The 13698-nt window shown below is 39.5% G+C and overlaps 1 protein-coding gene across 3 annotated transcripts in view; it reads left to right on the forward strand.

The window, feature by feature from the left end:
* Nucleotides 1-13698, forward strand: part of LOC139937746 (uncharacterized) — a 112640-nt gene that overhangs the window by 37673 nt on the left and 61269 nt on the right. For all 3 annotated transcript variants that reach the window (XM_071933036.1, XM_071933038.1, XM_071933037.1), the window contains 11 exons: nucleotides 1282-1452; nucleotides 2444-2485; nucleotides 4415-4590; nucleotides 5101-5168; nucleotides 6283-6386; nucleotides 6792-7058; nucleotides 7600-7745; nucleotides 8927-9038; nucleotides 9715-9959; nucleotides 10777-10957; nucleotides 12737-12997. In XM_071933036.1, the coding sequence (XP_071789137.1) occupies nucleotides 1282-1452; nucleotides 2444-2485; nucleotides 4415-4590; nucleotides 5101-5168; nucleotides 6283-6386; nucleotides 6792-7058; nucleotides 7600-7745; nucleotides 8927-9038; nucleotides 9715-9959; nucleotides 10777-10957; nucleotides 12737-12997 (1773 nt within the window). The remainder of the gene's footprint in view (nucleotides 1-1281; nucleotides 1453-2443; nucleotides 2486-4414; nucleotides 4591-5100; nucleotides 5169-6282; nucleotides 6387-6791; nucleotides 7059-7599; nucleotides 7746-8926; nucleotides 9039-9714; nucleotides 9960-10776; nucleotides 10958-12736; nucleotides 12998-13698) is intronic.

The raw sequence follows: 13698 nt of genomic DNA on the forward strand, positions 1-13698 counted from the left end.
GTCAAAATGGATTACTTGCCCTCATGGCAGGGGCCAATTTCATAGAGCTGCTTAAGCAAAAAATGTGCTTAAGCACGAAAATAGCTCGCTTATTTTACACATGTTACTGGCCAAAATTTCATGCCATATACATTGCTTATGACTAGTATTTAGCTGTTGTTTACTTAGCATAACAATTGAGTGGAGTCTTGGCCGGTAATCTGATTTTACTAAGCAATGAATTTTTTGCTTAAGCAAAATTTTTTGCTTAAGCAGCTCTATGAAATTGGGCCCTGGTCTCAAGACCTCATCATGGTCTCGACAAGCAACAGTCTCAGTCTCGGACAGAAAAGGGTCCAATTACATGGCTATTGCTTAATGCCAGATTATGAGTGAACGGTCACCATTCTCCGCTTACTGTGCAAGCGCCGAATTTCTGCGCCAGCTGTGTAAGTGAAGCATGCCTAGTAACTAGAGTGCCCACATTGAAAATTCACTGCTTATCCAGAAAATATGCTTGACATAAGTGCAATTTCCCTACTTCTGTAAGCGCGATTCTTTGCTTATGATTAGCAAAGCCATGAAATCGGACTCTTGTCGCTAGTTAGTCTAGGCAGGCATAGACATAGACTTTTATTCAGTTCTCAACAGTGGCGTTGCCTGGAACATATTCTCATTCTCAGTAGGTGTTGGGACTGACGTGGGTTGTATCTGGACAAAATCGTCACAGCCCACATATTCCCAAATATTTTAGGGCCCAAGCCCACAGGGCCCAAATTTCACAGCTGATATACCTGTGTAAGCACAAAAATGAGCTAAGCAAAACAAAACTCTTCTTAACCAAAAAAAGGATACCAGGAAAGGTCCATGTTCATACATGACTGTTGTCCTGCTCGTTTCCTGCTGTGACACTTGTGTCCTTAAGCAAGACACTTAACCATTCGTCCTTCGGATGGGACATAAAGCCGTTGGTCCCATGTGTTGTGTAACGCATGTAAAAGAACCCAGTGCACTTACCGATATCAAAAAGAGAAGGGGTTTGCCCCGGTGTTCCTGGCTGTGGCTGCTTTATGTGCCGTAGCACCTTGTAAACCCTTAGAAGGTGCTAAATAAATGGGTCTCAGAATTCCTCACTGCAATAACATATCTTTCTGAAAGTTTGTATATACTCAGCGCCTTGAGTACCTTGTTTGGTAGATACGTGCGCTATATAAGACTTTGATATTTATATATATATATTAGCAATACTTTCTGCTCAAACAGCTCTTTCAAGAATCCCACATGATTTTGTTTCTTGACCAGGTTATGCATGGAGTGACGGCACACAAGTTGAATTCACTGACTGGGCACCAGGAGAGCCCAATGATTACGGTGGCCAGGAGGAATGCGTGGAGATTTATCTGCAGTCCGACAATAAATGGAACGATCTGTACTGCTGGTATCAGAGAAACTTCATCTGCCAAATACCCAAAGGTTTGTATTTTTTTTTCTTACGGAGTACCCCATGAAAAAACATGCATAATATGCTATAGGGATAGCTAAGTCCTAATTTCAACAGACCATCCAATGATAAAAAAAAAACGAAAATAAAAGAAACTAAATAATAGTTATTGGACTATGCCTCACTCACTAGAAAGTGATGAGAGACGCAACAATTAGCATCACACTGCAAACATAATTGCCGTAAAACAGGACCTTACTTACACATAAGGTATTTATTTACTCTTCATTTGAATGACTGTATAAAGCTGTGTTCCTATTGGACTATTTTAAGTACCACTACTTTTCTGTAGAATTACAAAATTAAATCCAATGGGACTGCATGGTAAACTGACCTCCCTGTCAACTTACCCCGACCGTGATGAAAAAAATAGGCCTAAAGAGGTCGTGGAAGACTTCCCCGCAGCCACGTACCTTTACAGGGGTGCTAACAAATCCAATGGAAACAGCTCCGCTCTGTAAAAACCTACCTCCACTTGCTATAAAACGCTATACAAACTTCACGAAATGTAAGTCCAGGTGGGAACACATGGTAGAATTACACAAAGTCAGTCACGGTCATTTCCCGCGCGGTAGCGGAAGTCGAATGGAAATATGGCCGTAGACGGAGATTGTTGACAGTGTGTTGTGTAATGCACGTCAAAAGAACCCAGTGTACTTATCGTGAAGACGAGTGGTTTCGCCCCCGGTGTTCCTGGTTTGATTGGCTGCATATTGTGCTACAGCACCTTGTTAACCATTACTGGGTATTTTGTTTAGAAAATAGTGTTATACATCAAAAACGTAGCTCCACATACCTTGCAGGAAAACACTGAATGTTGAAGCACCATGAGTGTTGCTGAGTGACGAATTTGTGGGCTATGAGAAGCCACTATTATTATTATTATTAGCCACAATGTGATAAAACAATTTCTCAAATTTAGTATTGTGTTTAATTGTTTCTTGTGATGCGTTTCTATTCTAGGGGAAAGCGTTATAACAACACCAGCCCCAACAATTCCAACAGGCAAGTTAATATTGCAGTATAAATTTATAAATGGGAAGAAGAAAAAAACTAAACTGAAATAAACTTTTGATTTGTGCTGCTGTGTAGTCCAGCCTTGGATGGATTCACATAATGTTATCGCAGAAATCTGCTCACCAGGGGATTCTTGCGTATAATTGTATTGTATTGAGTTTTTCTTTTTAATGGAACAAACCCCATACCCTTGGGAAGGGTTACAACAATTTAACAAAGAAGGAGAGTTTAGCATGATCAAATATTAAATTTTGTTTGGGTTTCCTTTAAAGGAACACGTTGCCTTGGACCAGTCCAGTTGGTCAAACATAGCGTTTGAAACTGTTTCTTTTGAAATGCATATGGTTAGAAAGAAATTTTAAAAGTACAACATAATGATCCAAACAAACATGCCTCGAAATTGCACGGTTTTCCTTTTATGTCGCGAACTAACACGGTTGGCAGTTTATGGAGTCCAAATTTTGACTCCACATATAATGGCAGACAGTGTTTCTTTGCGATGTAAAAGGCAAACCGTGAAATTTCGAGGCATGTTTGTGTGGATCATTATATTCTACTTTTAAAATATCTTTAAAATGTCTTTCTTTATAAATGCATTTCATAACAAACGATTTCAAGCGCTTTTCAAAGACCAACTCGACCGATCAAGGATAACGTGTTCCTTTAACTTAATGCAGAGAATAAGTACTTCGTAACACAGTTCATAGTGGTTTTATCCTGAGAGCTCATTAGGAAAATAAATTTGTCCTTCTTAGATAAGATACTAAAATCTGTGTAACTTTGACCAATGGACAAATGATGGAACCATATAATTTCTTTCTGAATACAGTAAACATTGGGCAAAGGGAAATGAATTTAATTTCCGTTTCAACATCCTGTGGGAAGAATCGGGAAACAGTGTTAAATATTATAATGAAAGTATTCAATTCAATAATACGTTTATTCCATACTCTTGTTGAAAAAAAAGAACAGCTGTGAGAATTAAACAGTCAAAATCTAAAGCGCATTAAATTGTACAGAAACAATATAATCTTAAAGGAAATAATAAATAAATAACTAGGAATTAACTATGTTCAAAGTAACTTTGAAGTATAAAAATTGACCGAATATTATTTTGAGAAATCCAATAAGAAACTGCAGGACTTTCTCTGTGCTTTTCAACAATTTCATTATTTGACAGCAAATATGCATGTGGGTCAGGATTACTAGCCTTTGGAAAGTTGTTTCAAGGAAGAACTGTTGTAAAACAACTACTTTACTGATAACACAGTTAAAGACCTTGGACACCTTTGGTAATTGTCAAAGACCCGTCTTCTCACTTGTTGTATCTCAACATGTGCATAAAACAACAAGCCTGTGAAAATTTTAACTCAATTGGTCGTCGAAAGTTGCGAGAGAATAAAGGAAGAAAAAGCACCCTTGTCACACAAGTTGTGTGCTCTCAGATGCCTGAGGTCTCGAATTCAATTCAAATATTTTAGTGAGAAATTACATTACTTCTTCCTCAAAAACTACCTTAATTCAGAGGGAGCCATTTCTCACAATGTTTTATACTACCAACAGCTCTCCATTTGTTCCATACCAAGTAAGTTTTTATGCTAACAATCATTTTGAGTAATTTCCGATAGTGTCCAGTGCCTTTAAGAGTCACACAGATATAAACTGGTGATTAAAATTCACACTTGGGGTGGTTCTGAAAAGAACCGTTGGTTTCAACTCGACGTTTCGATCAGTATGCGCTGATCGTCTTCTGGAGAATACTTTCATTGAGAGATACATGGTAGTCGTTACATGTTACCGCAAACCTTTCCATATTGTATTTCTACCATGCAAAGTTTTAAATCCTACTTAAAATTCACAGATTCACGTAATGCAAGTTGACTACATGTAAATTTTGCACCTTGTTTTTCGCCTCAGGTGACCCATGTCCAGGCAATGATAAATGGATTCATCGTGCCCCATACTGTTATTACTTCAGTCAAGCAATGGATGGTGTTCTTGGCTGGGCCGAAGCAGAAGAGTTCTGTCATAAAAACAACGCACATCTGGTGTCTGTCCACAGCAACGACGAACAATCATTCCTCAAAAAATATGTGAGTTTGAAATGTGTTCATTTGACAAGTTGTATCGTAAAGTGAGGTGTGATCCCTGCAGCTGATTTCACGAAACGCTAGGATCAGCCCTACCTCGAACTAGGACGAGTAACTCATCCTAACTTGGGATGGGCTCAATGTGTCCTAACGTATTTGAATACAGAACTGAGAACCCGTCCAAAGTCCTAAGATTAATCCTAAGGTAGGAAGAATTTGGTGAAATCGACGGCTCGCTCCTATTATTATTAAATAAATTTGCCTCCGTGTTTGCCTCGTTTTTAATTGTTTCTACTTAAGTTATTATTCTAGAAGTTCTTGATACCTCTTTGTTCAATAGACCATCTTTTTAATTATGTGTACACTGTATAGTCATTCTGAAAATAAATGCTAAGTTGAATTTAATTGATTAGTGACGATTGATAGTTTTAGAACCGGGTTCTTGTGACTACCAAACATTTTTATTTGAGTTTGGTTAAAAACTGGATTGTGATATTTTTCGTGTGATTTCAGGCGAGCTTCTTCGCTAGTGGTTACTGGATTGGTCTGCGGTCCAACTTGACTCACCCAGGGGAATACCAGTAAGTTGAAGCCACAGACTTTGTTCAGTTGTTTCCCCTTTGAAAGACCTCTAAAATATAATAATAATAATAATAATAATAATAATAATAGCCGTGTTTATAACGCGATACAAAGCGCCAAGTAGTTACTGCAAAGTGAGTGGGACGGAGTTTGAATTAAGAGACCTAATTCTTAGCACCATGTAATGGTTTACCTGGAACCCCTTGTGGCCAAGTAATAAAAAAGGAGTCTTACATTGCACAGATATCGACCAGTATGGTGCTCGATGTGCTTGTGCAGAAAGAAACTTTTTTTTAAGATTTATTTATTTATTTTAATTTATTTTTATTAATTTGGAGTGGACCATACAATATTTTTATAACAAGCAGAGGCTGTCCAGGGAGTGGTAAAGGCAACAACAAAATTAATCAAATTGTCACACAGATATTGTAGAAAAAATTTAAAACTAAATATGTGACCCACTAATGTAGCACCTTTGGGGGGTTACAGAGTGCTGCGCAGCACTTGGCAGCCACTGCCAAAAGCACCGCAGCGTATGTGCTGTTTTTCATGGTGTCTGCCATAAAGACACCATACGATGGAAGTGTCATGGCCAAGGGATTAAGAACACTGAATTCAAACTCTGGTGTTTCTGTTCAGCAGAGTGTGGGGTCGAGTCCCAGTCATGACACTTATGTCCTTAAGCAAGACACCATTTCTTCATCCTTCGGATGGGATGTAAAGCTGTTGGTCCTGTGTGCTGTGTAACGCTTGTAAAAGAACCTATAGTGCGCTTATTGAAAAGAGAAGGGCTTCGCTGTGGTGTTCCTGGTTTTATTGGCAGCATATTGGGCCGCAGCACCTTGTAAATTATTACATGGTGCTTCAAAGGAATAGGTCTCTACTAAAAAACGTAGCTCAACAGTGCAAGACAAAATACTGAGCGCTTTGAGCTACGCCCCTATGTGGCGCTATATAAGAACCTAGTAATATGATGTTTTTGTAAAAAAATACAAAGTATTCAGTGCTTATGCACATTGGTATACACATCGGTGAAAGGTCAGAAACCAAATAATATTCTTGATCCCGCTGCAAAGTTATTGTCTATTAACAAGTTTTCAATGTGTTCCTCAGGTGGGCAGATGAGACCAATCTAGACTTTGTCAACTGGCAAAAAGGCCAACCAGATTCAGTGAACGGTGCTGAGCTCTGCGTTGAAATGAAGATGTTCCCAAACAGTAAGTTCCCTTTTTTGTTTATTTTTTCTGGTTCACTTATTATTCATCGTCGAATGAAATTAAGAACCCTGAGCTCAGATTATGGGGAGCTTTTCAGTCTGCGATTATTTACAACATACAGCGTAACTGCGAATGATTTTCAGACAATCTGAAACAGTCACCGCTCAAAAAAATCAACAGTCGCAAGAGTAGAACAATTTCAACTTGTACGACAAAATCCAGATAGTTCAGAACCAATCACAGCAGGCCCACTATTTCTCAGTTGTTGTGACCGGAGCATATTTCATCCGCGCGTTGCCGACAATTTGTTGTGGGCGCAAGGAAATCGTAGGTCGACCTGAGGCCGGCTTAAGAAGCCACTATTATTTTTATTATAATTATATTATTATTTGAATTCATACCCAGCCGGTGAATGGAGAGACAACAACTGTGGCGACTGGGCAAAGTTCATCTGCCAGAAAACCGTCGACGACGTTCCTATGGTAACACATGCACCAACCACACCTCCGACTGGCGAGTGTCCAAACGGCTGGAAAAAGTACAACAATCGTTGCTACACCATTGGTGGAAAGAACGAAGGATCCAAGAAGAATTGGCAAGATGCCAGGAAGGAGTGTCAAACCTTGAATGCAGCGGCTAGCCTGGCATCCATACACGATATCGCTGTGCAGAGTAAGTATTCCTTTCGAATAACAGTTTCCCTTGTCGCAAGCCTGGTGTCCATACACGATACCTCTTTGCAGAGTAAGTATTCATTTCGAAAACAGTTTCCGTTGTATACTTTCGCCAGCCTGGATATCGCCGTGCAGAGTAAGTATAGACCAATCCAGGCGCGCATTGCCTAGCACTTGCGCGCCTGGATTGGTCTATTCCTTTCTAAAATAGTTTCCCTTGTATACTATCGCAAGCCTGGCGTCCATACACGATACCACTGTGCAGAGGATAGTACATTTAGTCATTTCCAGAACACTTTCCCTTGTTTATACATGTACTGTACAGTAGTATTGCAAAATAATACAAAAAATGTATCAGTGGCTATATTCTTTCTTTCGATGGGACGTAAAAGCCGTTGGTCCCATTTGTTGTGTAATGCATGAACTTCCAGGAAAAGGGGTTTCCCCCGGTTTGGCAGTGGCTGCGGAGTGCACAGCTGCTCCTTGTACCCAAATCATTTTTAAATATACCCTTACATGTACATCTTGCCCCTATGCAGCCTACTTGACAGCTGACCTGATTGATGTCAACTTTGATGTGTGGATTGGTATGTCATCCCTTGGTAGCAGCGGAAACTTCCTGTGGGCAGACAACACACCGGCAGACTACTTCAACTGGGGCTTCAACCAACCTGATTGGCCCTTTGTAAGTCATTTAGGGGCAAATTTCATAGAGCTGCTTAGCGACAAATTTTGTGCTTACTGTGCGATTTCTATTTCATAGACCATAAGCACATGAAAAGGCGTGCTAACCTTCTGGTGCGCACTGCACCAAAATAAATATCATTACAATGTTAACATGGTGAACGTGCAATTATGGTCGCTAATTTTTCTGCTAACTGCTAACCTGTACCTTAGCAACATTTTCTGCTGCAGTACAAAAATCTGCTTACCGCTAAGCAGTGCTATGTCGGGCCCAGGTGTTTAGTGTCGGTTGTTTGCCTTATAGGCACTGAACACTATTGGTAATTACTAAAAAAATAAATGTTCGCAAAAAAAAATAACTTGGTAACAAGCAACTAAGAGCTGTTGATAGAATAAAACATTGTGAGAAATGGCGCGCCCTCTGATGTAACATCATTTCTCACTCAAATATTAAACGCTTTCGGGCCTGAAGTCTTTTAAGGCATCTGAAAGCACACTAGTTTGTTTTTTCTTTCTCTAGGCCTGTCTCTTGCACTTTTGATCACCAATTGAGTCCAAATTTCCAAAGATTGTTTATTTTATGCATATGTTTGGATACACCAAGTGAGAATACTGGTCTTTTCAATTCTTTATTTGTACATCTGTACATGTAAATGTAGATATTATATGTCCAAATTTCATTTCAAAAGGTGATAAGTGTATTTTAGATTTTGCCAAACATCTGGAGCATTTACGTTCACGCAGAAAGAATAATCTGTAAAACACAATCTGAGAAGCTTTACTGTCGGTAATGTTTCTCAGATTCAAACGTTTGTGGATAGTGATATCTTTTCCATTTAACCGCAGTACTTTGATGTGAAAAATGTCTCAAAATGAATTATACATGTACTAAGTGCTTCTTTACAAGTATGTTTTAATTTTCATTAGTTTTCACTACCAACCATATACACGTACAACCCCTTTAGTTCGAAAGATTGCCTTTGTACTGGTACATGAACATGTCTGTCTTATTTTTTCAAAACCAAGGCTCTGTCATGATTGCATTTAGTTTGTTTAACTGTGGCGAAAAGTCAAAATGCAACCACCACAACACAGCGTTGATGCAACCATGCTGTAAGATACAATTGTGTTTTACTATTTTGTTTGCTTTATTGTATTGTTTGATTATTTTGCATAATTCAGAAGGGAAATCGAACAGACTGTGTCTTGATGATGAATGAGGAAGAGGAACCAGGCCGCTGGAATGATGTGGACTGTATGGCCCTCAACAGCTACCTTTGTGTCATGAAACCTGGTAATACTAACGTACAGTCTCATCATTAGTACTTTAACTTTGTGTCAAGAAACCTGGTAATACTAACATGCAGTCTCACCCTTGGTACTTTAACTTTGTGTCAAGAAACCTGGTAATACTAACATGCAGTCTCAACCGTACCTTTGTGTCATGAAACCTGGTAATACCAACATGCAGTCTCATCATTAGTACTTTACATATGTGTCATGATACCTGGTAATACTGCAGTCCCATCCTTAATACTTTACCTTTGTGTCGTGAAACCTGGTAATACTAACATGCAGTCCCATCCATAGTACTTAACCTTTGTATCATGAAACCTAATAATACTAACATGCAGCTCATCATTAGTACTTTACCTTGTGTCATGATACCTAATAATACTAACATGCAGCTCATCATTAGTACTTTACCTTGTGTCACGATACCTAGTAATACACTGTACTAACATGCAGTCTCACCCTTGGTACTTTACCTTTGTGTCATGAAACCTGGTAACTAACATGCAGTCTCATTCTAAGTACTTTAACTTTGTCTCATGATACCTGGTGATCACATGTACTAACATGCAGTCTCATCCCTGTAGTACCTTACTGTTGTTTCATGAAACCTGGTAATACTAATTTGAAAGAAACAAATATTAGTTTTCTTATGATCAACCATGGTATCATTTCAGATGATAAATACACAAATCCAACCACCCCGCCGAAGTGTGACGGCTTGCCTGAGTACGAGAAGTACGGAGATGCCTGCTTCAAGGTTGACATCATTACTAAGAGGACATTTGAGGAAGCCAAGACGTTCTGCCAGAAGGATGGAGCAAACGTGGCCTCGATCCGCAACGGTTACGAGCAGGCCAAGTTGCAATCCATGGTCATGAAAGCGGATCAAAGTGTCTGGATTGGCTTGTATGACGACCCGGTAATTCAATTGAAAACTTATAATTTACAAAACTCTTCTTGCACTTTCAGTGCGTGCATTTTCTTTTGCATTTTTAACCTAAAATGCCCAGCTCTTTTAGGTTTTATACATTAGTGTTAAGCAGCCGATTTCACGAAACGCTAGGATTAATTCTAACACGAGATAGGACGAGTAACCTGTCCTAACTTAGGATGGGTTCAATTCGTCCTGGAACTGAACACGCCAAAGTCCAAAGATGAATCCTAAAGTTATAGGAAGAGTTTGGTGAAACTGACGGCTGGTCATTGAGCCAATGTCATTCCTGTAGTTTTTCTCAGCTCCCCAAGGAGTATAAAGTCTCGGGCTGCTGTGGTTCCAAAGGCTTTTTCAAACCAACCTCCTCCTTTGCAGGGCCCAGTTTCATAGAGCTGCTAAAAGCACAAAAATTTGCTAAGTATGAAATTTCTTCCCCGATAAAAACAGGATTACCAGCCAAATTTCCATTTGTTGCATACTGCTTGTTACTGGTATTCAGCTTTTGTTTGCCTATCCTGAAAATCACATGGAAATTTGGTTGGTAAACGTGTTTTAATCTAGGAAGAAATTTCATGCCAAGCAAATTTGTGTGCGTAGCAGCTCTATGAAATTGGACCCAGGTACCCATTTATAACCCTAGGTGAGAAGAGAAGCAATTATATTAAAGTATCTGGCTCAATACAAGGACACAAGTGTCATGACCAGGATTCAAACCCACTCTTTAACCATCTACACTTTAGTTGATGTTCTACTAAACCACTCTGCCATGACTCCCTTTTTCTACTTATTTTATCTCCTGTAGGCTACTGGAGTATTTACGTGGATAGACGGCTGGCCATTGTACTACACCAACTGGGGCTGGTTGTCTCCTATAGGTTTACCATGTGCCGTCATGAAGGAAGGTGGATTTTTCACTGAGGCGGGCGAATGGTCAAACGTAGGATGCGGTATGAAGTCATACACCGCTTGCAAATACACCACAGGTAGGCAAGGGTTAACCCTGTAGAGAGGGCTGCTGACAGCTCATGCTGACTTTAGGCAAAGTCACACTGCAGCGATAACAAAAGCGATAACGATCTTGAAGCAAAGAGAATACTTTCCATTGGGTGAATTACTCCACGCAGAATACGCACACGCTCATTAAATCAATAGGATGCGTTCTCTTGACGTCGTGATCGTTATTGTTTCTGTTTTTCCATTGTTAAAGGCACTCTCTTAAACAGCCAATAAAGGATGATCTCAAATATATAGATATTTCTAACAGCTGCAGTCCATACAGGAAACATAAAAAATATAACGAGTCTCTTACCTGACGTTAAACATGGTAAAAATGGGTTTTTGCCAGAACGCTCCAAGCCAAATTTCTGAAAAAACGTGGGGTCAAACAAGCCCGTGCGACAAAGGAATCGTGATGTCAGTGGCGGCTATTTTGAGTGGAAATGCCAAAGCTGGAGAATTGTGTTCAAACCAATAGGGGATAATCGTCACTGGCGTCCAGGGTCATCATAATAGATAAGCCGTTTTTGACTCTCGGTTGAAAAAGCCGCGCGGCCGGGTGCATTTTTGACTCAAGTTATTTATTACTAAATGCAAATTTTGAGAGTAAAATGGTTATTAACCGGTATCTGCAATGTCTATTTGGCCATAGAAAGGTAACAGTTGACATATTGAGATCATCCTTTATTGGCTCTTTAATATTTATGCATGACGTCATAATTCTCACCCAAAATGAGGCTATTGGCACACATCCCCCATCACTTGCAGTGGCTGTGTCCATTACCTCATTTTGGATTGATTAGTAAGAAAGGCCTATTGTGTTGGCTTAAAAACTTGGTTACAGCTCCCTCTGAAGTAGCCTAGTGTTTGAGAAAAAAAGTAAATTCTCACTCAAATTCTTTAATTGAAATCAAGACCTCAGCTGAGGTCTCGAAATCAACCATCTGAAAGCACAGCTTGTGCGAAAAGGGTGTTTTTTCTTCCACTATTCTCTTTTGACCAATTGAGCTCAAATTTTGACAGGTTTGTTATTTTATGCATATGTTGAGACACATCAAGTGAGAAGATTGGTCTTTGACAACTACTGATAGTGTCCAGTGCCTCTAACTGCATTCTACACACATTCATAGTGCCATGATATCCTAAGCTGGACCATACCACTCGTCATAGAGGGGTTGTCAATCAAGTGGTGTTATAAAATGATTTGGTAGAAGGGGGTAGGACAAAAATCTGCCAGCATCCTCTGTTTACAAAATCGGTATTTCAATTGTCAATGGTAGCTGAAACCAAACTATTACACTTTTAAAACACAAACAATGTTTCATTAAACCAGGAAACAGGGTTTGCTTTCGTGGGTGATTCAGGTAATGAAAACGAGCGATATTCAAGCACAAACAACACATTTCTGATGTAATGGTTTAACCCTTTGATGCGCAAGGCGGACACTAGACGCTACCGACCACCAAAAACATGACAAATTACACTTTGATAAATGGTCATAACTTAAAAACTAACACCCAAATATACCGCCCTCATTCAGTTGAATAGTTCTTTTTTTTCTTTCTTTTAAATTAAATCTTCGCACCAAAGGGGTAAACTTAATCCAAAAAAAACAAAACATGGTTCCATTAACCAAAGATTCAGTGTTTGCTACCAATGGGTGATTCAGGTAATGAAATAGAGCAATATTCTAATAATTTGAACTTTATTGGGGTTTTTGTTTGCTTGTTTTTACTATTTTTTGTTGTTTGATTTTACGAATGCAGCGGTCCCACCAACCAAGGTTCCAGATTCAGAAGGCAAGTGTCCAGACGATTGGACAGCATATGGATCCAGCTGTTACATCATGGGATCTGGGTTCTTCTCTACAGGCTCATTCCCAGAGGCACGGTATGACTGTCAGACAAACTACGGAGCGGATCTGGCCACCATCAGCAGCAAGGACGAGAACCACTTTGTGTTGGGACTGGCTCAGAAGTCATTTGACGTGTCGTGGCTGATCATGGGGCTTCATCGAAGTAACAATGGTAAGATGCAAGAATTGCATTGTTTCACTCTGTTTGTGAAGCCAAGAATTCTCACAAAATTTATTAGCTCAATTTCTAAACTAGCCAAGTACCTCGTGAAGAGATAAAAAAGTAGAAGATTTCAGGAAAAGCCCAGATAATTTACTAAAGGGAAGATCTCTGCAATCGGATTGGGACTGATGAAAGCTCAATCAACATAGTGCTCCCAGAAGGATTTGAACCAGCCGTTGATTTCACAAAACTCTTCCTAACTTAAGACTAATCTTAGGACTTAGGACGAGTCCCAGCCTTGCACTGTAGCATGCAGACCTTAAGATTAATCCTAAGTTAGGATGAGTTACTCGCCTATCCTAACTCGAGATAAGACAAGTCCTAACTCTTTGTGAAATTGACCCCTGATTGTGAAGCCAAGAATTCTCAGAAAATTGAACTCAATTGCTAAACTAGCCAAGTACCTCATGAAGAGAAGAAAAAGTAGGAGATTTCAGGAAAAGCCCAGATAATTTACTAAAGGGAAGATCTCTGCAATCGGATTTGGACTGATGAAAGCTCAATCAACATAGTGCTCCCAGAAGGATTTGAACCAGCCGTCGATTTCACAAAAATTCTTCCTGACTTTAGATTAATCTTAGGACTTAGGACGAGTCCCAACCCTGCACTGTAGCATGCAGACCTTAAGATAAATCCTAAGTTAGACGAGT

Source organism: Asterias amurensis, chromosome 5, assembly GCF_032118995.1.
Source record: "Asterias amurensis chromosome 5, ASM3211899v1".
Lineage (NCBI taxonomy): Eukaryota > Metazoa > Echinodermata > Asteroidea > Forcipulatida > Asteriidae > Asterias > Asterias amurensis.